We start from the raw sequence: 27,369 nt of genomic DNA on the forward strand, positions 1-27,369 counted from the left end.
ATCTTTTAACAATAATCATTTTCATTCATATGATGATTCGATGTATCCCAGTTAACTCGAAATAAAAGATACCACAGAGTCTTCCACATCTGGTTCGTAATAAGATATTTTATTGTGCATAGATATCAATGGCAAACTAACATCTCAAACTTATGACAAACGGAATGACTTCAGTTTCTCCATCGTCAACTTCCCATATTTATGTAGTACCATACCATCATCACCTGCATATGGTGTTTATAACTCTCAACTGATTCGATACGCAAGAGCTTGTTCTGCATATGGTCAGTTTTTAAATCGAGGCAGGCTACTGACAAATGAGTTGATGTTACAAGGATTTCAACAGTCTCGTTTAAAGTCAGCATTTCGCAAATTATATGGTCGTTATAACGATCTAGTTTGCCAATACAACTTATCATTGGATCAAATGCTGTCTGACGTGTTTTATACCGATTGTCAGGCCGTTGATCTAATTTGCCAATTGTTTAAATGCTATGGGACAATGGAGACCGTTCCTTTTGGTCAAATGCTGTCTGACGTGTTTCATACTGAATGTTAGGCTGTTCTTGGCACAATGATTTTGACGTCGGATTGCTTGGTTTGCCTGATCAAAGTATAGGGCTTATGGCGGGTGTGACCAGTTGACAGGGGATGCTTCGTCCTCCTGGGCACCTGATCCCACCTCTGGTATATCCAGGGGTCTGTGTTTACCCAACTCTCTATTTGTATTCGTAATAGGAGTTGTGAGATTGATCACTGTTTGTTATATTTGCCTTTTTATATATGTACATGTACATCGGGGACTTTGTCATAGCTTCCACTTTAACCATAATAGGTGTAACATAACCTTCACCTACTTTATGACCTAAATATTCTACAGTAGCATGGTAAAAGGCACTCTTTGCAAGGTTCATAGTGAAGTCCATTTCAGCCAGAATGTTCAAGTACGCACGCATGCTTTGGAGATGTTCCTTCCATGTACCGTTTTAAATCATAGCATCATCAATGTAGGCTTCACATCCTTGAAGGTCATGAAGAAGAGAATCGTCCTCTGAAAGCTCATTTAATGAGAAAAGGCATCACTTTGTATTGAAATAGGTCATCGGGAGTCACAAATGCAGAAATATCCCTGCCTCTTTCAGTTCAAGGACTTGGCATTAATCTTTCAACAGCAGGTCAAATTTACTGACAGATTTTACATTTGATTTTATCAATACAGACATCGGTTCTGGGAATCGGATACGAGTCTGTTTTTGTAACAGAATTCCCTTTTCTGAAGTCAGTACACAATCTGTAGGTATCATCAGATTTCGATTTAATTTGATTGGATTTAAACGATAAGGATGCTGCTTGATAGGCAAAGCGTCACCCCCTATAACATCATGACAACCAGCATTGGTCTTCTTTTTTGGAAAATGCAGAAAGATTGAAGGATCATTAACTATGAGACGATGTACTTGTTCTTTCTGGTGAGTATTCAAGTCTTTTTCACAAGTTTCTACACTAATTTCATTCTCAGTACAATTATGTAACGCCTTAACATTGGCTAAAGTGGAAACTAATTTTACAGAATTTCGGTCACATCTATCAAAATGCTCTTTCCACATATTAATGTGACAAACTAGTTTTTCTTTACGTCGGCCAGGAGTCTTAACTACATAGTTCATATCACTAAGATTGTTTTCAATTCCACAAGGACCACGATACTTTGCCTGCAAAGGATGACCAGTGACAGGCAAAAATAAAAGGACTTTATCACCGCATCACATCTGTTCCTGGCATCTTTGTCATCCCAAACTTTTATTTTGGCTTGAGAACTCTTTAAGATCTTCAAGCATTATAAAGTCTCTCTTTAGAATTCGATACATATATTAAGCACCTTTGAGCGTACACAGTGTATGAAAAGGGTGCTATATAAATATGGTATTAATATTATATTCTAAAAAGTTAAGAGCACTAGTTTCAGTAAATCACTTTTCCTTCAAGAACTTCAAAGGACCTGCTGACGAAAGTTTTTGAAATCGTCATTGATCGACTAAATCTTCCTTTTTTCTCTTGCAAATTTAACACAATTGTTTTCTTGTCTATTTTTTTTGTACTTTCGTCTCTACACGTCGGGTACTAATTCATAATATTTTAGAACCGCGGCTTTGACCTTGTCATATTTTGAACTCTCTGCTATGATGAACTCCATCATCTTTTCAGTATCAACTTCGGGGTACTTGTGCATAGAATCAGAGTGGTGTTTAACAACATAAATTTGGGATGATTGATAACAAAATTATGAATATTTTCGTGTTCCATTTATATTGAAAAAGAGTTGCCTATGTTGTCAAAAGTCGTCTTTAATTCATCGTAAGGAATGGCCGTGTACAATGTTGAAAAGTCATACGTTTTGATGTTAATGTTTGGTGACTTCAAATTCACTATAAGTTCTTTAGAATGTTTTAGAATCCACATTTGATTTGCACCACATCTCGAATATATTGTGACACAGTGCATTTGAGGTTTCTCCTTCACAGCAGCAATTTACGAAAATAGCTGCAGTGAAGGAGAAACTTCAAATGCACTGTATTACAAAGATAGGGTCTTGGTACATGTAGAACATTGAAAGGGTTTTCGTGAAGTTTAGTTTCCTCTTTGCCGTGGCGTTGCCATACTGAGTTAAGATAAAACATGGCATTAACTCACTTTAAGGCTTCACATTACTGAAGCCTGCTATGATGGATTCAATCTGACACTACTACAGCTATATGTAACTAACAAAGCCACAGAAATCTACAGACATTCCCGTTACCACGCAATAAAATACAAAACCGGAAGGAAATTTACTACATCTTTATTGCACACTATTCAAAGTGTTCTCATAAAATCAACTAACCCATATGTTCCATTATGCCATATATATCTAATAAAAATCAATTTGGCTTTGTAGGACCACTGTTGTGAACAAAAGATAGGGAAACAATTATTTTAATCTTTTACAGGAAACATTTGCTTAAATCTTCTACAGGAAACATTTGCTTTAATCTTTTACAAACATTTACTGTATTCAGTCATTTAAGGCCAGAGTAAGCTTGTCATATGGATGGAGTCGGGATATAAAACGTACATACATGTATCGAAAAACAGCGATGAATTTCCACTAGAAGCATTACTAAAATCAGCACACTGCATCAAAACAGCTAGTACAGTAAAACATGCTTATAGTGAAGTGTTGGGGACAAACAGTTACAGTAAAACACGCTTATAGTGAAGTGCTGGGGACAAAGAAGTTTGATTCATTATTAATGTAATTTATTATCTAGTGAGTTCACATGTTTTAAAACTACAGGGAAATAAATATCACTTCAATGCAGGTGTGAATGCTGTAAGCAAGATTTCATTATAAGTGAATTTACTGTAACCATGATTTACTGTACTTACAAGGCACAAAAGAGCTGTTGTTATGAGGTTTGGCAACTCTATGGTCAATCTCTACCCTGAGTTGTTGTTCGTACAGTCTACTCCACTTATATTGAAGTCGCTTATATTGAACTATCTGTTATATATTGAATTATCTGTAATATTCAAGTTGCTTATATTGAACCATCTGTTATATTGAAGTAAAATAAATCTCCAGTAAAAATTTTAACATAGTTGAAATTCAGTTACAATAAACTTTGAATATAATGAACCCCTGAATTTCAATACATCTGGAGTGGACTGTACCTCGAATACACGTGAGAACAAAGAAGGACAACTGTAGGTAGAGGCTGCTGTATGATGAACACAAAGTGGCACACTGACTGGATCATAGTTTAATACGGAGTATTTTATGTAGAGAAAGAAAATTATTTGTAAATAAATCCTGATGTAATTAAATAAAATAAGAATATGGCATGAAAATTTTATAATACAGTGCCATACTGGGTGAGAGAGACTTTGTCATTGATAATCTCCCAAGGCAAGAATTCCTATGAAACAATCACAAACAATCCGTATTGAAAAACTTTCAAAACATGCCTATTTTTTCCCAATGATTTTTTTAAAGTAAAAAAAAAAACTAATCAAATGTTTTGAGGACCTCGAGACTTAATGATTAGTGTAAAATATATTTATTACAATCACACTAAATAAAATTTCATTAATTTAGACTTTTAAATAAATATAGGTAGAATGAGTATTATGTTTGGGGGTCTTAGACCCTGTCTTTTGTATTTACAACACTGATCCTAATACATCTCAGCACCTTCCCTGTTTTACAAGGGCTTTTCTCAAAACTACATACAATGAGTACATGGTTCCAAATGTCCGAGTAACACCATACATAGCTGAAGATATGTATAAATAAACGGATATCATAAAACATGTTTATCAACAGAATATAGAAATACAGGTAGATATGTCTGTCATATATATCCTGTGTATTATAAAAGCATTATCATAATATATTATCTGTTACAGACCTTGCAAACACTCACCAATTACAAATTTTAAAAAACGAGAAAATATCACATTAACTGAGTACAACTGAGAGTTGTATCGGATAAAAATAACTTCCATCATACAAAAAAAAAATTACACCAAAATCACAGTAGACATTGAATTATAAACCCTCCCTTACACACTCTGATTGACATCTGTATTATCCATCACAGTAGACATTGAATTATAACTCCTCCCTTACACACTCCGATTGACATCTGTATTATCCAATCACAGTAGACATTGAATTATAACCCCTCCATTACACACTCTGATTGACATCTGTATTATCCAATCACAGTAGACATTGAATTATAACTCCTCCCTTATGCACTCTGATTGATATCTGTATTACAGACTGGATTATCCAATCACAGTACACATTGACTTATAACTCCTCCCTTACACACACTGATTGACATCTGTATTACATACTGTTCATATTATTCAATCACAGTAGACATTGAATTACAACCCCTCCCTTACACACAATGATAGACATCTGTATTACAGACTGGATTATCCAGTCACAGTAGACATTGAATTTTAACCCCTCCCTTACACACACTGTTTCATATCTGTGTTACAGACTGGATTATCCAAAAACCAAACAAGAAATGAACAAAATGTACTATGTCAATCAAAAACAGTCAAAATGTCAGATTACTCGTAAAACAGTCAATATGTCAGATTACTCTTTCAATAAATAAGCATTGCAAAACAATATTCGTGGAGAACAATAAATGCTACGACATCTGATTATCTTTTGGATGTGACATCTCTGACAAAAATCTAAACCGTGATCTTAGTTTTAAGGCTGTGTCATCGGATTTCTGATCGATTTTTCACTCCTATTATGATAAGTTTCCCGTCGCGGAGACCAGCAAATATGTGACTGTTGCTAGCGGTGATGCCCAATGAATGTACAGGCACATGAAGTGGCAGAACTGTCAGCTGTCTGAGGCTAAAAAAAATATAAAAGTACATCTTCACAAAGAGATAATGCTAAACAATAAATCCAGTATGTTTTGAAGCACTTAATATTCATGTACGTACTGTACAAATGTGTCATCCCACATTAAATAAGAAAAGGTTAATTCTTGCTTGCCATAGGAAATATGATCATAGCTACACTTTAATATCTCCATGTAAAATTAAACAGAATGAAGACGACCTTACCCAAACGTTTCCCAGATACAGAGTTGACCCTGACTGTCTCCCGTGATCAGGTGATCTCCGACATTGATCACATGACCCAGACCCAGACTAAGTCTCTCTGTACATAGGTGTTGTCCATTAATGGAGTAAAGGTGAAGGGAGAACCTCTCCTGTAAATCAGAAACAAACGTCAGCAATGTCATCCTTAACAAGGAATAATACATCGTATTATATCATATGATATTATATACATCATAAAAAATAAAGTCAATAGGGGATTTTCGAGTTCTTCTGTTCCATGCATATTTTGTGTTTTAGAATCTACCCAAGTCATGCGATTTGGCAATTTTTTTAGGCATGCTCTCTTCTGGTTTAGCTAACAATCAAACGATTTCGTTCATTTATTTTACTTACTACATGTTTTGATACCGGAATTTAAGAACCAGTGTCATTGGTGTTTGGCAGAGTAATACGGAATTATGTAAGAGGGGAAAACATGCACATACATGTAGCATCATGTTTAAGGGAAGGGGGGGGGGGGGTAAGCCAGAGAAGATGCCTTCACACTATTTTGTTTAAAATTCTTGACAAGAATAAATAAATACATCAAAACAAACAAAACCTAACATGTTCTTTTGACTAATATTCAAAATCTTTCAAATTTGAAATGCATGGATGAAGATTAAGTAGTGACATACGACTTATTATGCCTCAATGTATGGGGGGGGGGGATTGATTGATTTTAAGACTCGTCCAGAAGTTTTCACTCATCTTGTGATACCACCAGCTTTAGGTGAAGTACCGCAAATTTAGACCTATGCTTAGTGCTCAGGGCTGTAGTAGGGTTCTTTATCGTGCCAATGCCAGGGGTAGGGGATAGGATAGTAGCTTATACATATTGCCTAAGAAACTTTTTCCCCAAGTCCGATTACTTGAATCGTAGGGAGAACACATTGATTCACTTCATAAATTGCATTCGTACCATTCATTCACTTCTGCTGCCATAAAAAGTCGGGGGGGGGGGGCTTGGTGGTTGTGTCACGAAATATATCTTTATTTGAATATATAAATAATAGAAAAATATGGTTTTTAAAATGGGGACCATTCCTTCCCCCTCCCTCTTTCTATGTGCATGCCTCAGAACTACCGATATATCCATTATCGGATTTGCAATGCCAAAGTCACCATTCATTCCAATGGTACCCAATATTTGTAAAGATAAATCATGACATAATAACTTTTTAAAATAGCTGGGATGTCTTCATTTTTTCACTACATTCTTATTGATTATAATTATAACTATAAATATAGTTATCATATAATAACTTTCAATTGCTGGTAGGTCTTCATTTTTTCTTATTGATGATTTCCGACAATTCAGTCATTTTTCTTTACCGATTGGCAATTGACTTTCAAGAGCTTGAGATCATGTATGTATGTTACCTACACCAACGTTTTTGGAAAGGATTTCCAAATTTATACCAATCGCAAGCTTACATAGCCTTTGTATGTTACTTTTATAGTAAAAGGAACAAGAAACACTTATTTGTAACAAAAATTTCTTCAGTTCGATTATACAGTTTGCATAGATAATTGTGTATCGATAACTACGATAAACCGGATATGACCATGCCTAAAAAAGTATGATGTAATAGTGACTAAATGCAGAATAAACACGGACATGGAAGAACTCGAAAATCCCCTATAGGTCAATGCTTTGCCAATTAAATTGTCATAGTTAAGAGTTTACCGATGACATTAATCAAACATTTTCAGCATCTCAGAATAAAATTGTGCTTTGCTTCAATGTACAAAGCTGTATTAAATCACTCACTTGCGGAAATACATGAATTAAAGCATCATGGAATAATCAAGCCATACTATATATTGGGCAATTTTGGTGTCAGAAACAAATATTTACATGCAAATTTTTTTTTAAATTATACTGTAAAAGTGGTTATTTACGCTGGGGGTTAAAAACGCGTTTTTCCACGTCTAACATTACGCGTGGGGGGAATACGCAGTCACTGAACATAAAATATATTAAATTTTTATAACTATATGCATCGGGGAAATTTTCGCGCTTATTTCGTGACTATGTAGTTTAGTGTAAAACATACACACACACACATATACGATAACAGCGATACATGTATATAATACCAGTGATACACGTATACGGTACTGTGATACAATAATTCATTCCTTCACAGACAAACTACATACTTATTTTATACAGTCACAATACACAACAACTTCAAACTGTACCTTCGGTTCAATAGGTAAAGTTTCGTGGCAGTATAACACAATCCGCCCCGTGTCATCCATCACCATGTGAGGAATATTTAACGTGTATCCCATGGTGCACGGCGGGCGGAGAGTCCTCATATAGTGTCCCCTCCGGACTGTATGGATAATTACCGTGCCGTCCTATCATCACAAAAGTTAATCAGTTACATGTATGCATCAACAATGATTACAACCACAAAAATTGATCGGTTACATATATACCGACAATGATTACACCACAAAAATTGATCAGTTACGTATATACCGACAATGATTACATCACAAAAATTAATCAGTTACATATATACCCACAATGATTACATCATAAAAGTTGATCAGTTACATATATACCCACAATGATTACATCACAAAAGTTAATCAGTTACATATATACCCACAATGATTACACCACAAAAGTTAATCAGTTACATATATACCCACAATGATTACATCATAAAAGTTGATCAGTTACATATATACCCACAATGATTACACCACAAAAATTGATCAGTTACGTATATACCGACAATGATTACATCACAAAAGTTAATCAGTTACATATATATTAACAATGATTACATCACAAAAGTTAATCAGTTACGTATATACCAACAATGATTACATCACAAAAGTTAGTCAGTTACGTATATACCAACAATGATTACATCACAAAAGTTAATCAGTTACATATATACCCACAATGATTACATCATAAAAGTTGATCAGTTACATATATACCGACAATGATTACATCACAAAATTTAATCAGTTACGTATATACCCACAATGATTACATCACAAAAGTTAGTCAGTTACGTATATACCAACAATGATTACATCACAAATATAAGTTAATCAGTCACGTGTATGCATCAACAATGATTATAGATAAGATGAAATATCCGCAATATCAACATGGTAGACCAATCAAGGAAATTATTTGCATGTGTTTAAGTCTATGCTGAAACTTTGACATGAATAATTTTGCACATTTCGTTTCTTTAACATTGTAGATATATGTAAACATTGTATCACCTTTGAGGCCGACACTGCGGTATCTAGTTCCACTGACAGCTGGACAGCGGTCACTTCCGCGTCATGTCCGTACAACGTCTGTAGCCGCTTGCTGCTCACATTGCTACTTACACCACCCTGAAATTGACATCCAATTATCTTCCTATATTTAATCTACATCAATTTCTTCTCCTTGATTAACATCAAGTTATCCTTCATCAATTTGACTGATGTCAAATTATTTTACTGTGTTGGATTGAAATCATATCATTCTCCTATATTTGATGGACATAAAATTAATTTCCTATATTTGATGGACATAGAATTATTTTCCTATATTTGACTAACATCAAATTATTCTTCAATATTTGATTGATGGGAAGTTAATTTTCCCATTGATCAACATCAAATTTTTCTTCTTTAATAAGCTGATGATTAACTGACATTAAATTCTTCTATAATCAATTGATGCTAAATTATTAAAGTAATTAACATCAAATCATTCTCAGGTCCTCAGTACCCCCTTGCTTGTCATAAGAGGCAACTAAATGGGGCGGTCCTTCGGATGAGACCGCAAAAACCGAGGTCCCGTGTCACAGAAGGTGTGGCACGATAAAGATCCCTCCCTGCTCAATGGCCATAAGCGCCGAGCATAGGTCTAAATTTTGCAGCCCTTCACCAGCAGTGGTGACGTCTCCATATATGTATGAGTGAAATATTCTCGAGAGGGACGTTAAACAATATTTAATCAATCAAATCATTCTCCTGTAATTTGATTGCCTTTAGTTATCCTGCTTCTAGATAGAATTTTTGTCATTTCCAGTATGCACTGGTTAACCAAGTCTATCAACTCCACATCATAATTACTATCACAATATCTAACAACAAATTTCACTTGAATCTTGCATCAGCATACCTGTATCAACTGACCTTCAGAATATGTACAGTAAAACCTGCCTATTCTGAAACCTGTGTATAATACAGTGAAAACTGCCTAATCTGGAAACTGTCTATAATACAGTGAAAACTCCCTAATCTGACTCCTGTGTATAATACAGTGAAAACTGCCTAATCCGACACCTGTGTAGAATACGGTGAAAACTGCCTAATCCAACACCTGTGTATAATACAGTGAAAACTGCCTAATCCGACAACTGTGTATAATACAGTGAAAACTGCCTAACCTGACTACTTTGTATAATACAGTGAAAACTGCCTAATCCGACTCCTGTGTATAATACAGTGAAAACTGCCTAATCCGACACCTATGTATAATACAGTGAAAACTGCCTAATCTGACACCTGTGTATAACAGTGAAAACTGCCTAATCTGACACCTGTGTATAACAGTGAAAACTGCCTAATCCAACACCTGTGTATAATACAGTGAAAACTGTCTAATCTGACACCTGTGTAACACCTTTCATTTGACATTCTGACCGTTATTTCCATTCTCAATTTCATATTTTCATTGTTTTTACACTACATGTATTCCAACACACTGTGTATTCTGACAAATAAATAGTTTCCCAGTGCATGTCAGATTAGACAGGTTTTGCTGTATCACTGTTGGTTACAATTCCATTACCTGCATGATAACTTCCCACACTATGCAAGACGTGTCTGCCGAACCTGTGATCAGTTGTCTCCCACAGTGATCCAATGCTAGGCACGTCACCACATCTGTAGAGTATAAAACTATCACTAGAATACAATGTCATGTCTGTAAAGAATAAAACTATCAGTAGAATACAATGTCATGTCTGTAGAGTATAAAACTATCACTAGAATACAATGTCACATCTATAAAGTATAAAACTATTACTAGAATACAATGTCACATCTGTAAAGTATAAAACTATCACTAGAATACAATGTCACATCTGTAGAGTATAAAACTATCACTAGAATACAATGTCACATCTGTAGAGTATAAAACTATCACTAGAATACAATGTCATGTCTGTATAGTATAAAACTATCACTAGAATACAATGTCATGTCTGTAAAGAATAAAACTATCACTAGAAAACAATGTCATGTCTGTAAAGAATAAAACTATCACTAGAAAACAATGTCACATCTGTATAGTATAAAACTATCACTAGAATACAATGTCATGTCTGTATAGTATAAAACTATCACTAGAATACAATGTCACATCTGTAAAGTATAAAACTATCAGTAGAAAACAATGTCATGTCTGTAAAGAATAAAACTATCACTAGAAAACAATGTCACATCTGTATAGTATAAAACTATCACTAGAATACAATGTCATGTCTGTAAAGAATAAAACTATCACTAGAAAACAATGTCACATCTGTAAAGTATAAAACTATCAGTAGAAAACAATGTCATGTCTGTAAAGTATAAAACTATCACTAGAATACAAACTCACATCTGTATAGTATAAAACTATCACTAGAATACAATGTCATGTCTGTATAGTATAAAACTATTACTAGAATACAATGTCATGTCTGTACAGTATAAAACTATCACTAGAAAACAATGTCACATCTGTAGAGTATAAAACTATCACTAGAATACAATGTCATGTCTGTATAGTATAAAACTATCACTAGAATACAATGTCATGTCTGTAAAGAATAAAACTATCACTAGAAAACAATGTCATGTCTGTAAAGAATAAAACTATCACTAGAAAACAATGTCATGTCTGTAAAGAATAAAACTATCACTAGAATACAATGTCACGTCTGTATAGTATAAAACTATCACTAGAATACAATGTCATGTCTGTAAAGTATAAAACTATCACTAGAATACAATGTCATGTCTGTAAAGTATAAAACTATCAGTAGAATACAATGTCATGTCTGTAAAGTATAAAACTATCACTAGAATACAATGTCACATCTGTATAGTATAAAACTATTACTAGAATACAATGTCATGTCTGTACAGTATAAAACTATCACTAGAAAACAATGTCACATCTGTATAGTATAAAACTATCACTAGAATACAATGTCATGTCTGTATAGTATAAAACTATCACTAGAATACAATGTCACATCTGTAAAGTATAAAACTATCACTAGAATACAATGTCACATCTGTATAGTATAAAACTATCACTAGAATACAATGTCACATCTGTATAGTATAAAACTATTACTAGAATACAATGTCATGTCTGTATAGTATAAAACTATTACTAGAATACAATGTAATGTCTGTAAAGAATAAAACTATCACTAGAATACAATGTCACATCTGTATAGTATAAAACTATCACTAGAATACAATGTCACATCTGTATAGTATAAAACTATTACTAGAATACAATGTCATGTCTGTATAGTATAAAACTATCACTAGAAAACAATGTCATGTCTGTAAAGAATAAAACTATCACTAGAATACAATGTCACATCTGTATAGTATAAAACTATTACTAGAATACAATGTCATGTTTGTATAGTATAAAACTATCACTAGAATACAATGTCATGTCTGTATAGTATAAAACTATCACTAGAATACAATGTCACATCTGTATAGTATAAAACTATTACTAGAATACAATGTCACATCTGTATAGTATAAAACTATTACTAGAATACAATGTCATGTCTGTATAGTATAAAACTATCACTAGAAAACAATGTCACATCTGTACAGTATAAAACTATCACTAGAATACAATGTCATGTCTGTATAGTATAAAACTATCACTAGAAAACAATGTCATGTCTGTAAAGAATAAAACTATCACTAGAATATAATGTCACGTCTGTATAGTATAAAACTATCACTAGAATACAATGTCATGTCTGTACAGTATAAAACTATCACTAGAATACAATGTCATGTCTGTATAGTATAACACTATCACTAGAATACAATGTCATGTCTGTAAAGTATAACACTATTACTAGAAAACAATGTCACATCTGTATAGTATAAAACTATCACTAGAATACAATGTCACATCTGTACAGTATAAAACTATCACTAGAAAACAATGTCATTTCTGTAAAGAATAAAACTATCACTAGAAAACAATGTCACATCTGTATAGTATAAAACTATCACTAGAATACAATGTCACATCTGTACAGTATAAAACTATCACTAGAAAACAATGTCACATCTGTATAGTATAAAACTATCACTAGAATACAATGTCATGTCTGTAAAGAATAAAACTATCACTAGAATACAATGTCACATCTGTATAGTATAAAACTATTACTAGAATACAATGTCATGTCTGTAAAGTATAAAACTATCAGTAGAATACAATGTCATGTCTGTACAGTATAAAACTATCACTAGAATACAATGTCATGTCTGTATAGTATAAAACTATCACTAGAATACAATGTCATGTCTGTATAGTATAAAACTATCACTAGAATACAATGTCATGTCTGTAAAGAATAAAACTATCACTAGAAAACAATGTCACATCTGTATAGTATAAAACTATCACTAGAAAACAATGTCACATCTGTATAGTATAAAACTATCACTAGAATACAATGTCACATCTGTACAGTATAAAACTATCACTAGAAAACAATGTCATTTCTGTAAAGAATAAAACTATCACTAGAAAACAATGTCACATCTGTATAGTATAAAACTATCACTAGAATACAATGTCACATCTGTACAGTATAAAACTATCACTAGAAAACAATGTCACATCTGTATAGTATAAAACTATCACTAGAATACAATGTCATGTCTGTAAAGAATAAAACTATCACTAGAATACAATGTCACATCTGTATAGTATAAAACTATTACTAGAATACAATGTCATGTCTGTAAAGTATAAAACTATCAGTAGAATACAATGTCATGTCTGTACAGTATAAAACTATCACTAGAATACAATGTCATGTCTGTATAGTATAAAACTATCACTAGAATACAATGTCATCTCTGTATAGTATAAAACTATCACTAGAATACAATGTCATGTCTGTAAAGAATAAAACTATCACTAGAAAACAATGTCACATCTGTATAGTATAAAACTATCACTAGAAAACAATGTCACATCTGTATAGTATAAAACTATCACTAGAATACAATGTCACGCCTGTATAGTATAAAACTATCACTAGAATACATTATTATATGATTGAATAATTCCTAGCTCTCTAATTGGCTGAGATCCAACAATGTAGAAATCATACTACGTTATGTTTACCTGCACGTGACCTTCCAGGTGAACATAAGGAATTATTTTTTCCACATAGGACCAAAAATAGGTCGGGAACTTCCAATCTGACGTGATCGAATATACTTATTTTTGCCGTCCAATGAAATTCCGCGTTTCTCACTGGGTTTGGCTAAGAAACTTACAATTAATTAAAAGCAAAGAACAATCTTGAAGGGTTTTTTAATCATTTAATCATATAATAAAACAATTATTGCTGTTTTTGAGGTCAATACGATGATTTAGCCACCTTCGAAGTACAATATTCACCTCACCCTTCAGGCTCGGTGAATATTGTACTCCTCAGGTGTCTAAATCATCATATTGACCTAAAAAAAACAGCAATAATTGTATAATGTCACGTCTGTAAAGAATAAAACTATCACTAGAATACAATGTCACATCTGTATAGTATAAAACTATTACTAGAATACAATGTCATGTCTGTATAGTATAAAACTATTACTAGAATACAATGTAATGTCTGTAAAGAATAAAACTATCACTAGAATACAATGTCACATCTGTATAGTATAAAACTATCACTAGAATACAATGTCACATCTGTACAGTATAAAACTATCACTAGAAAACAATGGCATGTCTGTATAGTATAAAACTATCACTAGAATACAATGTCATGTCTGTAAAGAATAAAACTATCACTAGAATACAATGTCATGTCTGTATAGTATAAAACTATCACTAGAATACAATGTCACATCTGTACAGTATAAAACTATCACTAGAAAACAATGGCATGTCTGTATAGTATAAAACTATCACTAGAATACAATGTCATGTCTGTAAAGAATAAAACTATCACTAGAATACAATGTCATGTCTGTATAGTATAAAACTATCACTAGAAAACAATGTCATGTCTGTAGAGTATAAAACTATCACTAGAAAACAATGTCATGTCTGTATAGTATAAAACTATCACTAGAAAACAATGTCACATCTGTAGAGTATAAAACTATCAGTAGAATACAATGTCATGTCTGTAAAGTATAAAACTATTACTAGAATACAATGTCATGTCTGTATAGTATAAAACTATCACTAGAATACAATGTCATGTCTGTATAGTATAAAACTATCACTAGAATACAATGTCACATCTGTATAGTATAAAACTATCACTAGAATACAATGTCACATCTGTATAGTATAAAACTATCACTAGAATACAATGTCACATCTGTACAGTATAAAACTATCACTAGAATACAATGTCACATCTGTATAGTATAAAACTATCACTAGAATACAATGTCATGTCTGTACAGTATAAAACTATCACTAGAAAACAATGTCATGTCTGTATAGTATAAAACTATCACTAGAAAACAATGTCACATCTGTAGAGTATAAAACTATCACAAGAATACAATGTCATGTCTGTAAAGTATAAAACTATTACTAGAATACAATGTCATGTCTGTATAGTATAAAACTATCACTAGAATACAATGTCATGTCTGTATAGTATAAAACTATTACTAGAATACAATGTAATGTCTGTAAAGAATAAAACTATCACTAGAATACAATGTCACATCTGTATAGTATAAAACTATCACTAGAATACAATGTCACATCTGTACAGTATAAAACTATCACTAGAAAACAATGTCATGTCTGTATAGTATAAAACTATCACTAGAAAACAATGTCACATCTGTACAGTATAAAACTATCACTAGAATACAATGTCATGTCTGTATAGTATAAAACTATCACTAGAATACAATGTCATGTCTGTAAAGTATAACACTATTACTAGAATACAATGTCATGTCTGTAAAGTATAACACTATCACTAGAAAACAATGTCATGTCTGTATAGTATAAAACTATCACTAGAATACAATGTCATGTCTGTAAAGTATAAAACTATCACTAGAATACAATGTCATGTCTGTATAGTATAACACTATCACTAGAATACAATGTCATGTCTGTAAAGTATAACACTATTACTAGAAAACAATGTCACATCTGTATAGTATAAAACTATCACTAGAATACAATGTCACATCTGTATAGTATAAAACTATTACTAGAATACAATGTCATGTCTGTAAAGTATAAAACTATCACTAGAATACAATGTCATGTCTGTAAAGTATAAAACTATCACTAGAATACAATGTCACATCTGTATAGTATAAAACTATCACTAGAATACAATGTCACATCTGTACAGTATAAAACTATCACTAGAAAACAATGTCATGTCTGTAAAGAATAAAACTATCACTAGAAAACAATGTCACATCTGTATAGTATAAAACTATCACTGGAATACAATGTCACATCTGTACAGTATAAAACTATCACTAGAAAACAATGTCATGTCTGTAAAGAATAAAACTATCACTAGAAAACAATGTCACATCTGTATAGTATAAAACTATCACTAGAATACAATGTCACGCCTGTATAGTATAAAACTATCACTAGAATACATTATTATATGATTGAATAATTCCTAGCTCTCTAATTGGCTGAGATCCAACAATGTAGAAATCATACTACGTTATGTTTACCTGCACGTGACCTTCCAGGTGAACATAAGGAATTATTTTTTCCACATAGGACCAAAAATAGGTCGGGAACTTCCAATCTGACGCGATCGAATATACTTATTTTTGCCGTCCAATGAAATTCCGCGTTTCTCACTGGGTTTGGCTAAGAAACTTACAATTAATTAAAAGCAAACAACAATCTTGAAGGGTTTTTTAATCATTTAATCATATAATAAAACAATAATTGCTGTTTTTGAGGTCAATACGATGATTTAGCCACCTTCGAAGTACAATATTCACCTCACCCTTCAGGCTCGGTGAATATTGTACTCCTCAGGTGTCTAAATCATCATATTGACCTAAAAAAACAGCAATAATTGTATAATGTCACGTCTGTAAAGAATAAAACTATCACTAGAATACAATGTCACATCTGTATAGTATAAAACTATTACTAGAATACAATGTCATGTCTGTAAAGTATAAAACTATCACTAGAATACAATGTCATGTCTGTAAAGAATAAAACTATCACTAGAAAACAATGTCACATCTGTATAGTATAAAACTATCAGTAGAAAACAATGTCATGTCTGTAAAGAATAAAACTATCACTAGAAAACAATGTCACATCTGTATAGTATAAAACTATCACTAGAATACAATGTCACATCTGTACAGTATAAAACTATCACTAGAAAACAATGTCATGTCTGTATAGTATAAAACTATCACTAGAATACAATGTCATGTCTGTAAAGAATAAAACTATCACTAGAATACAATGTCATGTCTGTATAGTATAAAACTATCACTAGAACACAATGTCATGTCTGTAAAGAATAAAACTATCACTAGAATACAATGTCACATCTGTACAGTATAAAACTATCACTAGAAAACAATGTCATGTCTGTTTAGTATAAAACTATCACTAGAATACAATGTCATGTCTGTAAAGAATAAAACTATCACTAGAATACAATGTCATGTCTGTATAGTATAAAACTATCACTAGAATACAATGTCATGTCTGTACAGTATAAAACTATCACTAGAATACAATGTCACATCTGTATAGTATAAAACTATCACTAGAATACAATGTCACATCTGTACAGTATAAAACTATCACTAGAAAACAATGGTTAACACTAGTTCTTCATATAAAATTTCTTTTTCAGTTTGTGACTTACAGTAAAACTTGCTTACAACGAACACACTTCTAATGAATTTACACTTACTGCAAAGTGATATTCATAATTCCCCTAGTAGAGGAAAATAATGAAAATTTCATTGGATATAATGAGTTTAGTTAAAAAAATGTTTTTTGTTGGCCCTGGAGGTTTGTTATTAACCATGTTTTATTGTAATGTATATAGATTTCGACTTCAGTTTTCATTTTCAGTTTGTTGCCATTTAAATCTTTAGCACAATAATATCATGTCCTGAGTATCAATAAAAGACTCCTCCATTCTTCATACATGTATATGTACAATGTAGTTGTATTTTTTGTAAACAAGAAATGTTTCAGATACATGTATGCATAATTTACATCACTGTGACAATTACACAGAAATTGTATGATTTCAATGTTATAATGCAATGTAAAAATGCATAACCTGTGAGTTTTACATTACTCTATCACATTTATGCAAGTGTGCATCAATAACAACATTCAAATTATTTACCGTCATTCATTAAATGGCAATCCACCAAAATTTTCATATTCTCATTAACAAGAGGCCCACGGGCCTTAATGATCACCTGAGTACCCATATATAGACTTATCAGGGAGTCTTCAAACTCATTAAAAAGAAATTGAAATCAACAATCTGCTCAATAAGTATTGCTCTGCAATACTTCTACCAATTCTGGTCAAAATAATTAAACTTACGCACAACTATTCTCTCTTTATCTCTACATTAGATCTAGACAGATCAAAATTTGATGATACAGTAAAATTGTTAAGATTATTTGTTGTAGGGCAGGCATTATGAATACTTGAAAGATATTGTTTTATTGACATGAATTGCTGTATGATGTGGTTAACCTTTTTGTCCTTACCCGTGTGCTGTAAGATGTGGTTAACCTTTCTGTCCTTACCTGTGTGCTGTATGATGTGGTTAACCTTTTTGTCCTTACTTGTGTGTTGTATAATGTGATTGACCTTTCTGCATTTACCTGTGTGCTGTATGATGTGGTTGACCTTTTTGTCCTTACCCGTGTGCTGTATGATGTGGTTGACCTTTCTGCCCTTACTTGTGTATAATGTGATTGACCTTTCTGCACTTACCTGTGTGTTGTATGATGTGGTTGACCTTTTTGTCCTTACCTGTGTGCTGTATAATGTGGTTCACCTTTTCACCCTTACCTGTGTGCTGTATGATGTGGTTGACCTTTTTGCCCTTACCTGTGTGCTGTATGCTGTGGTTGACCTTTTTGCCCTTAACTGTGTGCTGTATGATGTGGTTGACCTTTTCGCTTACCTGTGTGTTGTATGATGTGGTTGACCTTTTTGCCCTTCCCTAGATGATACACCTGAAGACTATTATCCCAGTGTCCCACGCTGAACAAAATTTTGGCATCATGGGATACCGTAAACAACTTGGGGTCGACCTTCAGATTCGATGCAAAAGGACACGGCATTCTTCTCTTACTTCTGTAATGAAATCATTGATATGTAATGAAATTGTCGCTATGTAATGAAATTGTTGCTAGGTAATAAAATCGTCGCTATGGTCAACGAACATACAATCATCATCCTGTCAAACCAGATACAAAGACTAGAAAACTGACTCTTTTTTTTTCCAATATAATTTGGGGTTGCTGAAAGCTGGGGCTTTTGATGAACTGAAATTCAATGGTTACCTACCAGATATTTTGTGTTGATGAGAGCGAGGCTTTTCACAAAACTTGGCTTATTGAGAACAGGGCTATTGCAGTATTTCTAACCTACATGTCATTTTGATTGCTGAGAGATGATACTATTGATAATGTTTGGGTTGCTAAGAGATGGGTCTTTTGATAATGTTTTAGCCTACATTGGGTTGCTAAGAGATGGGTCTTTTGATAATGTTTTTAACCTACATTGGGTTGCTAAGAGATGGGTCTTTTGATAATGTTTTAGCCTACATTGGGTTGCTAAGAGATGGGTCTTTTGATAATGTTTTTAACCTACTTTGGGATGCTTAGAGATGGGTCTTTTGATAATGTTTTTAACTTACTTTGGGTTGCTAAGAGCTGGGTCTTTTTCGAAAGTGAAATAGTTGGAGATAGATTTATCATATGGCAGCCAGCCATGGAGTCCAATGATGCCTCCCTCTGAGATTGTCACCTGAAAAAAAAAACAATACATCTAAATCGAGCTCCATTTTAAATGTGTAGCTTCACAGATCTTAATTTTAAATAAACATTTAACAGACCTGTTTTAAATGTATGTGTCATGTATAAGAAAACAAAACTCAGTCTAATATTGAAAGCTAATCAGAACTCAATTCAAAATGTACAGCTCAACACAGCTCAATTCTAAATGTAAAGCTTAACAGAGCTCAATTCAAAATATAAAGCCTAACAGAGCTCAATTCAAAATGTAAAACTCAACAGAGCTCAATTTAAAATGTAAAGCCAAACACAGCTCAATTTAAAATGTAAAGGTCAACAGAGTTCAATTCTAGGTCACTCACTACACCTTAAAGATTTTATCAAATCAGCACAAAATGACGTAATCATGGAAGATATGATAATATATAATAAGTAAATATGTCAAAAAGGCAAAAAATATGCATTTTTGGAGAAAGAAAACATGATTTTCAAAACTTTTATTTCAATAAATAACACAAAAGAAACTGGCAGATTTGAACTCAGTAACTTTACATTTTTTAAAACAAGTATATTTTGTAAAATTTAGATTCACAAAATTTTACAAAATGAAATCTATATTCTAATTTTCTTCTGATTTATGCTACATGTACTTGTAGCTGTATAATCCTATTTCATTATCACAACAAATGCATCTAGTGTCTGTCACCTTATAGCATACAGGAACTTTACACAACCAGACATCTGATTTAGAGTTTTAAAATATTTAAACAACCACAAACATCTGATTTAGAGTTAAAAAAAAATTTATACAACCACAGACATTTGATTTAGAGTTTAAAAAAGACTTTACACAGCCACAGACATCTGATTTAGAGTTTTAAAAAACTTTACACAGCCACAGACATCTGATTTAGAGTTTTAAAAGATCAGAATGAAGTACTGAAAGTGTTACCATGGTATCAGCCATTCCATGCTGTATTATAGATCTGGCCTGATTTCTGGGGACTGAAATATACACCAGCGGGTCTGTTTCATGGGACACCTGTAACACGAAAAGTAAATAACTATACAGAATAAAGTTCTAAATGCGCAATACTATGTAATGACATCATTGTTTCCATGGAAACGACTGACCTCTACAAAGAAGACCTTGAGTTGATGGAGGAATTCCAGCACACTGAGAGGACGGTCAGATTTGATTGCCTTAGCAACCATTTCATCCATTGTCATTCTTCTGGGGTGGGGCTCCTGAAAGGATTAATATCAAATTATTCATATACAATGATTAACATCAAATATGAAATGATTAATATCAAATATGAAATGATTAATATCAAATATGAAACGATTAATATCAAATGATCAATATCAAATATGAAATGATTAATATAAAATGATTAATATCAAATATGAAATGATTAATAACAAATATGAAATGATTAATATCAAATATGAAATGATTAACATCAAATATGAAACGATTAATATCAAATATAAAATGATTGATATTAAATATGAAATGACTAATATCAAATATGAAATTATTAATATTAAAGAAACTTAGTACTGCACACTACCTGAATACACAGTCTTTTAGAAAATGTCTATCTGACCTTATCTTACTTTTAGAGTTGACAAGGTATTTTATCCAACCTTACCTTTAGAAATCAACAGGATGTTGGTCTAATGTTAACTTACTTTTAGAAGTTGACAAGATGTTTATCTAATGTTAATTTAACTCACCTTTAGAAGTTGACATGATGTTAGTACAATGTTACCTCACCTTTAGAAGTTGACATGGTGTTAGTACAATGTTACCTCACCTTTAGAAGTTGACATGATGTTAGTACAATGTTACCTCACCTTTAGAAGTTGACATGGTGTTAGTACAATGTTATCTCACCTTTAGAAGTTGACATGGTGTTAGTACAATGTTACCTCACCTTTAGAAGTTGACATGGTGTTAGTACAATGTTACCTCACCTTTAGAAGTTGACTGGTGTTAGTACAATGTTACCTCACCTTTAGAAGTTGACAAGGTGTTAGTACAATGTTAGCTCACCTTTATAAGTTGACATGGTGTTAGTACAATGTTAGTTCACCTTTAGAAGTTGACAAGGTGTTAGTACAATGTTACCTCACCTTTAGAAGTTGACAAGGTGTTAGTACAATGTTAGCTCACCTTTAGAAGTTGACAAGGTGTTAGTATAATGTTAGCTCACCTTTAGAAGTTGACATGGTGTTGGTACAATGTTAGCTCACCTTTAAAAGTTGACAAGGTGTTTGTCCAAAGTTGTTAATCATTCCTTCTATAGCTTTCCTCTCTTTTTCATCCTTCACTGCATCCAAGTCCACAGCCCCTGTAACCAGACACAGAAAATACAACTCTCAAATGAAATAATCTTCTTTGAATTAGAATAATGACACCACACAATATATTATTGAATTGTCTCATACATTACAGTTGTCTGTTGTTTTACAAGATGTTAAACTTGACTGGCTTGACATAATGAACTTATCTGCATATATGAACCGACAGGAAAAATAGTTCAAAAAGTGTCTGAACATAACGAGTTTGTGGAGTATACAGACATGTATGTACTGGTTGACATTGGAAAAATGATTTCGATTTTGAATGAATACACAAAATTTAAAAGTTTTTTGTATTTATCATTACAGACAGAGTAACAGCATATAGAGCACATAGCAACTGGATTTTAATAATATATTTAATGTGTTCTAGCTATCACAATCTACACGGACAATTCCCAACACATTTCACTGGACAGAAGCAGCTACTTAAGATATCAAAACTCGTAAGATCAGAGGACAAACAAAAATATCTTTATCATACAGTTTTTACACTAAGTAAATCAATCGTAAATACAAGAAATATACATGTATCCATGTCAGGAAAATTTATACCAAAGATTTTAAGGGGTGCAGTAAATTTCAATATGTATATGAAGATCCCGTTTGAGGCCAGATTGCAAGAATTACGATGAATTCAAGGGAAAAATTCCTGACAGATATTATGCATTTTGTTGAGTATCCACTGTCTTTGATTTCCAAAAACCAAAATAAAGAAGATTATTTTGCATGCAAAAAAAATTTGACATCAATATTTAAACCACCATCAAATTTCCTTGTTCATGCATGGTTTGTATTAGACAGAATAGAAGGTAATGTCAATCAATAATATTATGTTGAATAGATATACCGACACTGATACAGCGTACACGTGTATGTTGTTTTTTCTGATATACAAGAAATACACATTAATTTCAATTTACCATCGTCAGAATCCTCTACTGTAAAATTTTGGTAATCACTTATCAAAGTTTGAAATCCAACCTTCATCATAGAAATTGATTTTTAAAAAAAATGAATTATCATGAACTTCCCAGATCATCAACATAAGTCATCATCACTGTGACATATTCTGGTTCGTAAAGAGTGAAATCCCTATTGAGGACCCATTTTGAATCACTTATTATTTTCACTAACTGAAAACTTCATTTTATACAAGTACACGTATAGTAATAGAAGACATTGAAGGCTTTCACTTACCTTTTCAAACACCGTTACAAAAAAACATTGATATCTCCACTCACCTTCATAAGTACAATAATAGAGGACATTGATACCTCCACTCACCTTCATAAGTACAATAATAGAAGACATTGATACCTCCACTCACCTTCATAAGTACAATAATAGAGGATATTGATACCTCCACTCACCTTCATAAGTACAATAATAGAAGACATCAATACCTCCACTCACCTTCATAAGTACAATAATAGAAGACATCAATACCTCCACTCACCTTCATAAGTACAATAATAGAAGACATCAATACCTCCACTCACCTTCATAAGTATAATAATAGAGGACATTGATACCTCCACTCACCTTCATAAGTACAATAATAGAAGACATCAATACCTCCACTCACCTTCATAAGTACAATAATAGAAGACATCAATACCTCCACTCACCTTCATAAGTACAATAATAGAAGACATGAATACCTCCACTCACCTTCATAAGTACAATAATAGAGGACATTGATACCTCCACTCACCTTCATAAGTACAATAATAGAGGACATTGATACCTCCACTCACCTTCATAAGTACAATATTAGAAGACATCAATACCTCCACTCACCTTCATAAGTACAATAATAGAGGACATTGATACCTCCACTCACCTTCATAAGTACAATAATAGAAGACATCAATACCTCCACTCACCTTCATAAGTACAATAATAGAAGACATCAATACCTCCACTCACCTTCATAAGTACAATAATAGAAGACATTGATACCTCCACTCACCTTCATAAGTACAATAATAGAAGACATTGATACCTCCACTCACCTTCATAAGAACAATAATAGAGGACATGAATACCTCCACTCACCTTCGTAAGTACAATAATAGAAGACATGAATACCTCCACTCACCTTCATAAGTACAATAATAGAAGACATCAATACCTCCACTCACCTTCATAAGTACAATAATAGAAGACATGAATACCTCCACTCACCTTCATAAGTACAATAATAGAAGACATTGATACCTCCACTCACCTTCATAAGTACAATAATAGAAGACATTGATACCTCCACTCACCTTCATAAGTACAATAATAGAAGACATCAATACCTCCACTCACCTTCGTAAGTACAATAATAGAGGACATTGATACCTCCACTCACCTTCATAAGTACAATAATAGAGGATATTGATACCTCCACTCACCTTCATAAGTACAATAATAGAAGACATCAATACCTCCACTCACCTTCATAAGTACAATAATAGAAGACATCAATACCTCCCCACTCACCTTCATAAGTACAATAATAGAAGACATTGAGGGCTTCCACAGCTGCGGGCCCTTTTTGTTTGTATCCGAAGATGAGGTCGATCCAGTTGTGGATGTTCGCGGAGACGTACTCCGACTCCAGGGCTTTCCTGTGTTTGTGGATGAAGTCTTCAGGTGACTTTGCCCACCTGGGGAGAACCACATGGTTCACTCGCTCCTTACAACCTTGTAGCTTCCCAAGGTCAAAATCTGTCAGAAATTAGTGTATAATCAGAATTCAGAGTGACACTATTTCCTAACATAAAGCTACATGCAACAGTACAATCATAATTTAGCATATTTTGGAAATGACGTACAATTTGTGCATTCTTGTAGACATTAGCATATGAAACCAAGATTACCTTAAGATATATGTACATTATATACCTGCACACAACATAATAACACATGGTAGTTAACATTTAGTGAAATAAGTGGAAATTAACTAACCATTTGCATTCACCAGAAATTCAGAGAGATAGAAGAATTCTGGGATAAGTTCCTTGACATCATTAGGGTTGTCCATCAGAGATTGCCAGGTGGCCGGAATGGAATGGAACTGTCGGTCTGCCACATCAAACCTACACAGAACCAGTCATTACTATAGAACCACAACGAATGATGCATTGAGTAAACTATCATTGAGTGTACAGAAATACAATGGTTTCTTGGTAAAAATCATTGGTAGATGTCTTCCATTTTAATTTCTAACATTACCATGACAACTTTAGAATTTCTTTAGTAACCCGGATATAAGATCATTACACATTTTTTCCCCTTATATAACTTGTACAAATAAACAGTATTATTTCAGTTTTTGTATCATGTTTGACGTTTTAACATTTTAAGTCTGACAGTGTTTACCTATTGCTTTGTAGCTGTATATGCAGGCTGGTGAAGGGCTCCATTCTGATCATGTAATGCATGACCCCGGGGGCATTGGAGTAGTGGGTACCGTAGTGGAACTTCTCTATCACTCCTGAGGGGTCCTCAAAACTGTTGAATCTGTCCAACAGAAAAATTAGTTACTTACAGAAAACAGCAAGCACTACTGACATTTCATCAAGGGATATACTGAACATTGATTACTGGTCATTTGATTATTGATGCACATCTAATCCCGTCAATCAAAATGAAATGGATTTTTTTTTCAGTCATTGGCGGGAGACAGTTTTAAACCCTTGATCCCAGGAGCATCAGGAAATATCCCATCTATGGATGACTGTCTTTCTTCATTTCCTTCTGTCTAGTCTCCTCACAATTCAAAGTTGCAACATTATAACAAAGCAACATGTTTGTATATAACACCTGAGACAAACCCCTCCCCATTAAGTTTGCTGGTTTCTGATTGGTTGCCTTACTTTTCTCGGACCTCCCTCTCGTTTTTAGGATTATTAGCTCCTATAGGTTTGCTGAGATCTCTATACACATGTGGATTTTCCACATCCAGAGAGTCAGAGGTGTAGTCTGACAGTATCCATGGAAACTGAAAACAAACAAAATTTGAGTGGAAATGAAGTTCAAATGCTGATATGCAAATTGATCAGAGGCTTGTTGAAAACATTTTGTATTCATATTTAGAAAATGTAAAGCCTACCACGGGATACTGGCTAAGATCGTTGTACGTCCGACCTGCTATAGTGTTCAATTCTATCAAGTACTCAAAGTTGGATATCTCTCTTTGAACCCATTTCTGAAATCAAATCAGGTGTACTTTCAAGTCAAAATTCTCTTCACATCAAATACCGTACTCTCAGTGAAATTCTTGTCCCTTGTTATTTTTACTAATACACATCAAACAATTATTTCACTCGTGTTTAAATTTGTCCAAAGTCATTTTTTGACCTTGAAGTTACTGTAATGAATGAATCTATATACCTGCCTAGTTTATTTACCTATATTTTAGAATATCACAACAAGACACAAGCATTATATGCATGTAAGTACACGTACTATAAATATATCTGCTTCCTTTCGAATCTTCCAAAGAACACCAGTAAATCTACGAACCATAATGAAACGTTTCCACTTTTGCTTTCACTTTTGATTGTTACCTTGGTGAGTCCCGAGGCCTTGAGCATCTCTGCTGGTGACCTTGACACAGTATAGATGAGGTTGGGAGGTTTCAGACTCAAGATCTTACTATAAACTTTATTTCTCCTCTGTAAAACACCATCAGCAGCAGTTAATATAGTACAACAAACATAGACAGGTCTTGATACCAAGCAGATTAAAAACATTTTCGCTTTAATTCTAATTGCATCTCTACTTTTAAGGAGGAAAAACATGGACGGTTTTCAAAATGTAACTGTACCTTTGCTTCAAAGTTCAGGAAGAAGTTGGTTTGGTCGATCATAAATATTTCTATAGCACTCCTCCGCAGATTGTAACGTCGGAAGTGAATTTCTCGTAGCAGGGACAGTGACCATTTAAAATCCTCACCTCCTGATAACATAGACAGTGTGTGTGATTAGGTCACCAGTATCCACTGGTCAGCAT

General features: G+C 33.1%; 1 protein-coding gene across 4 annotated transcripts in view; it reads right to left on the reverse strand.

Annotated features, from left to right (window-relative positions):
- Positions 1-2,823: 2,823 nt before the first annotated feature.
- The window catches only part of LOC125679017 (neurobeachin-like protein 1), an 84,977-nt gene continuing 60,431 nt past the window's right edge, over positions 2,824-27,369 (reverse strand). For all 4 annotated transcript variants that reach the window (XM_048917887.2, XM_048917888.2, XM_056153692.1 and 1 more), the window contains 17 exons: positions 27,185-27,315; positions 26,925-27,032; positions 26,468-26,563; positions 26,232-26,356; positions 25,735-25,875; positions 25,321-25,451; positions 24,853-25,080; positions 22,252-22,349; positions 21,124-21,237; positions 20,942-21,031; positions 19,893-20,002; positions 19,155-19,327; positions 10,517-10,611; positions 8,950-9,066; positions 7,894-8,055; positions 5,647-5,795; positions 2,824-5,431 (listed from right to left, as the gene is read on the reverse strand). In XM_048917887.2, coding sequence (XP_048773844.1) covers positions 5,290-5,431; positions 5,647-5,795; positions 7,894-8,055; positions 8,950-9,066; positions 10,517-10,611; positions 19,155-19,327; positions 19,893-20,002; positions 20,942-21,031; positions 21,124-21,237; positions 22,252-22,349; positions 24,853-25,080; positions 25,321-25,451; positions 25,735-25,875; positions 26,232-26,356; positions 26,468-26,563; positions 26,925-27,032; positions 27,185-27,315 — 2,210 coding nt within the window. In that variant the 3' untranslated portion in view covers positions 2,824-5,289. The remainder of the gene's footprint in view (positions 5,432-5,646; positions 5,796-7,893; positions 8,056-8,949; positions 9,067-10,516; positions 10,612-19,154; positions 19,328-19,892; positions 20,003-20,941; positions 21,032-21,123; positions 21,238-22,251; positions 22,350-24,852; positions 25,081-25,320; positions 25,452-25,734; positions 25,876-26,231; positions 26,357-26,467; positions 26,564-26,924; positions 27,033-27,184; positions 27,316-27,369) is intronic.

This window comes from Ostrea edulis, chromosome 2 (assembly GCF_947568905.1).
Source record: "Ostrea edulis chromosome 2, xbOstEdul1.1, whole genome shotgun sequence".
NCBI lineage: Eukaryota > Metazoa > Mollusca > Bivalvia > Ostreida > Ostreidae > Ostrea > Ostrea edulis.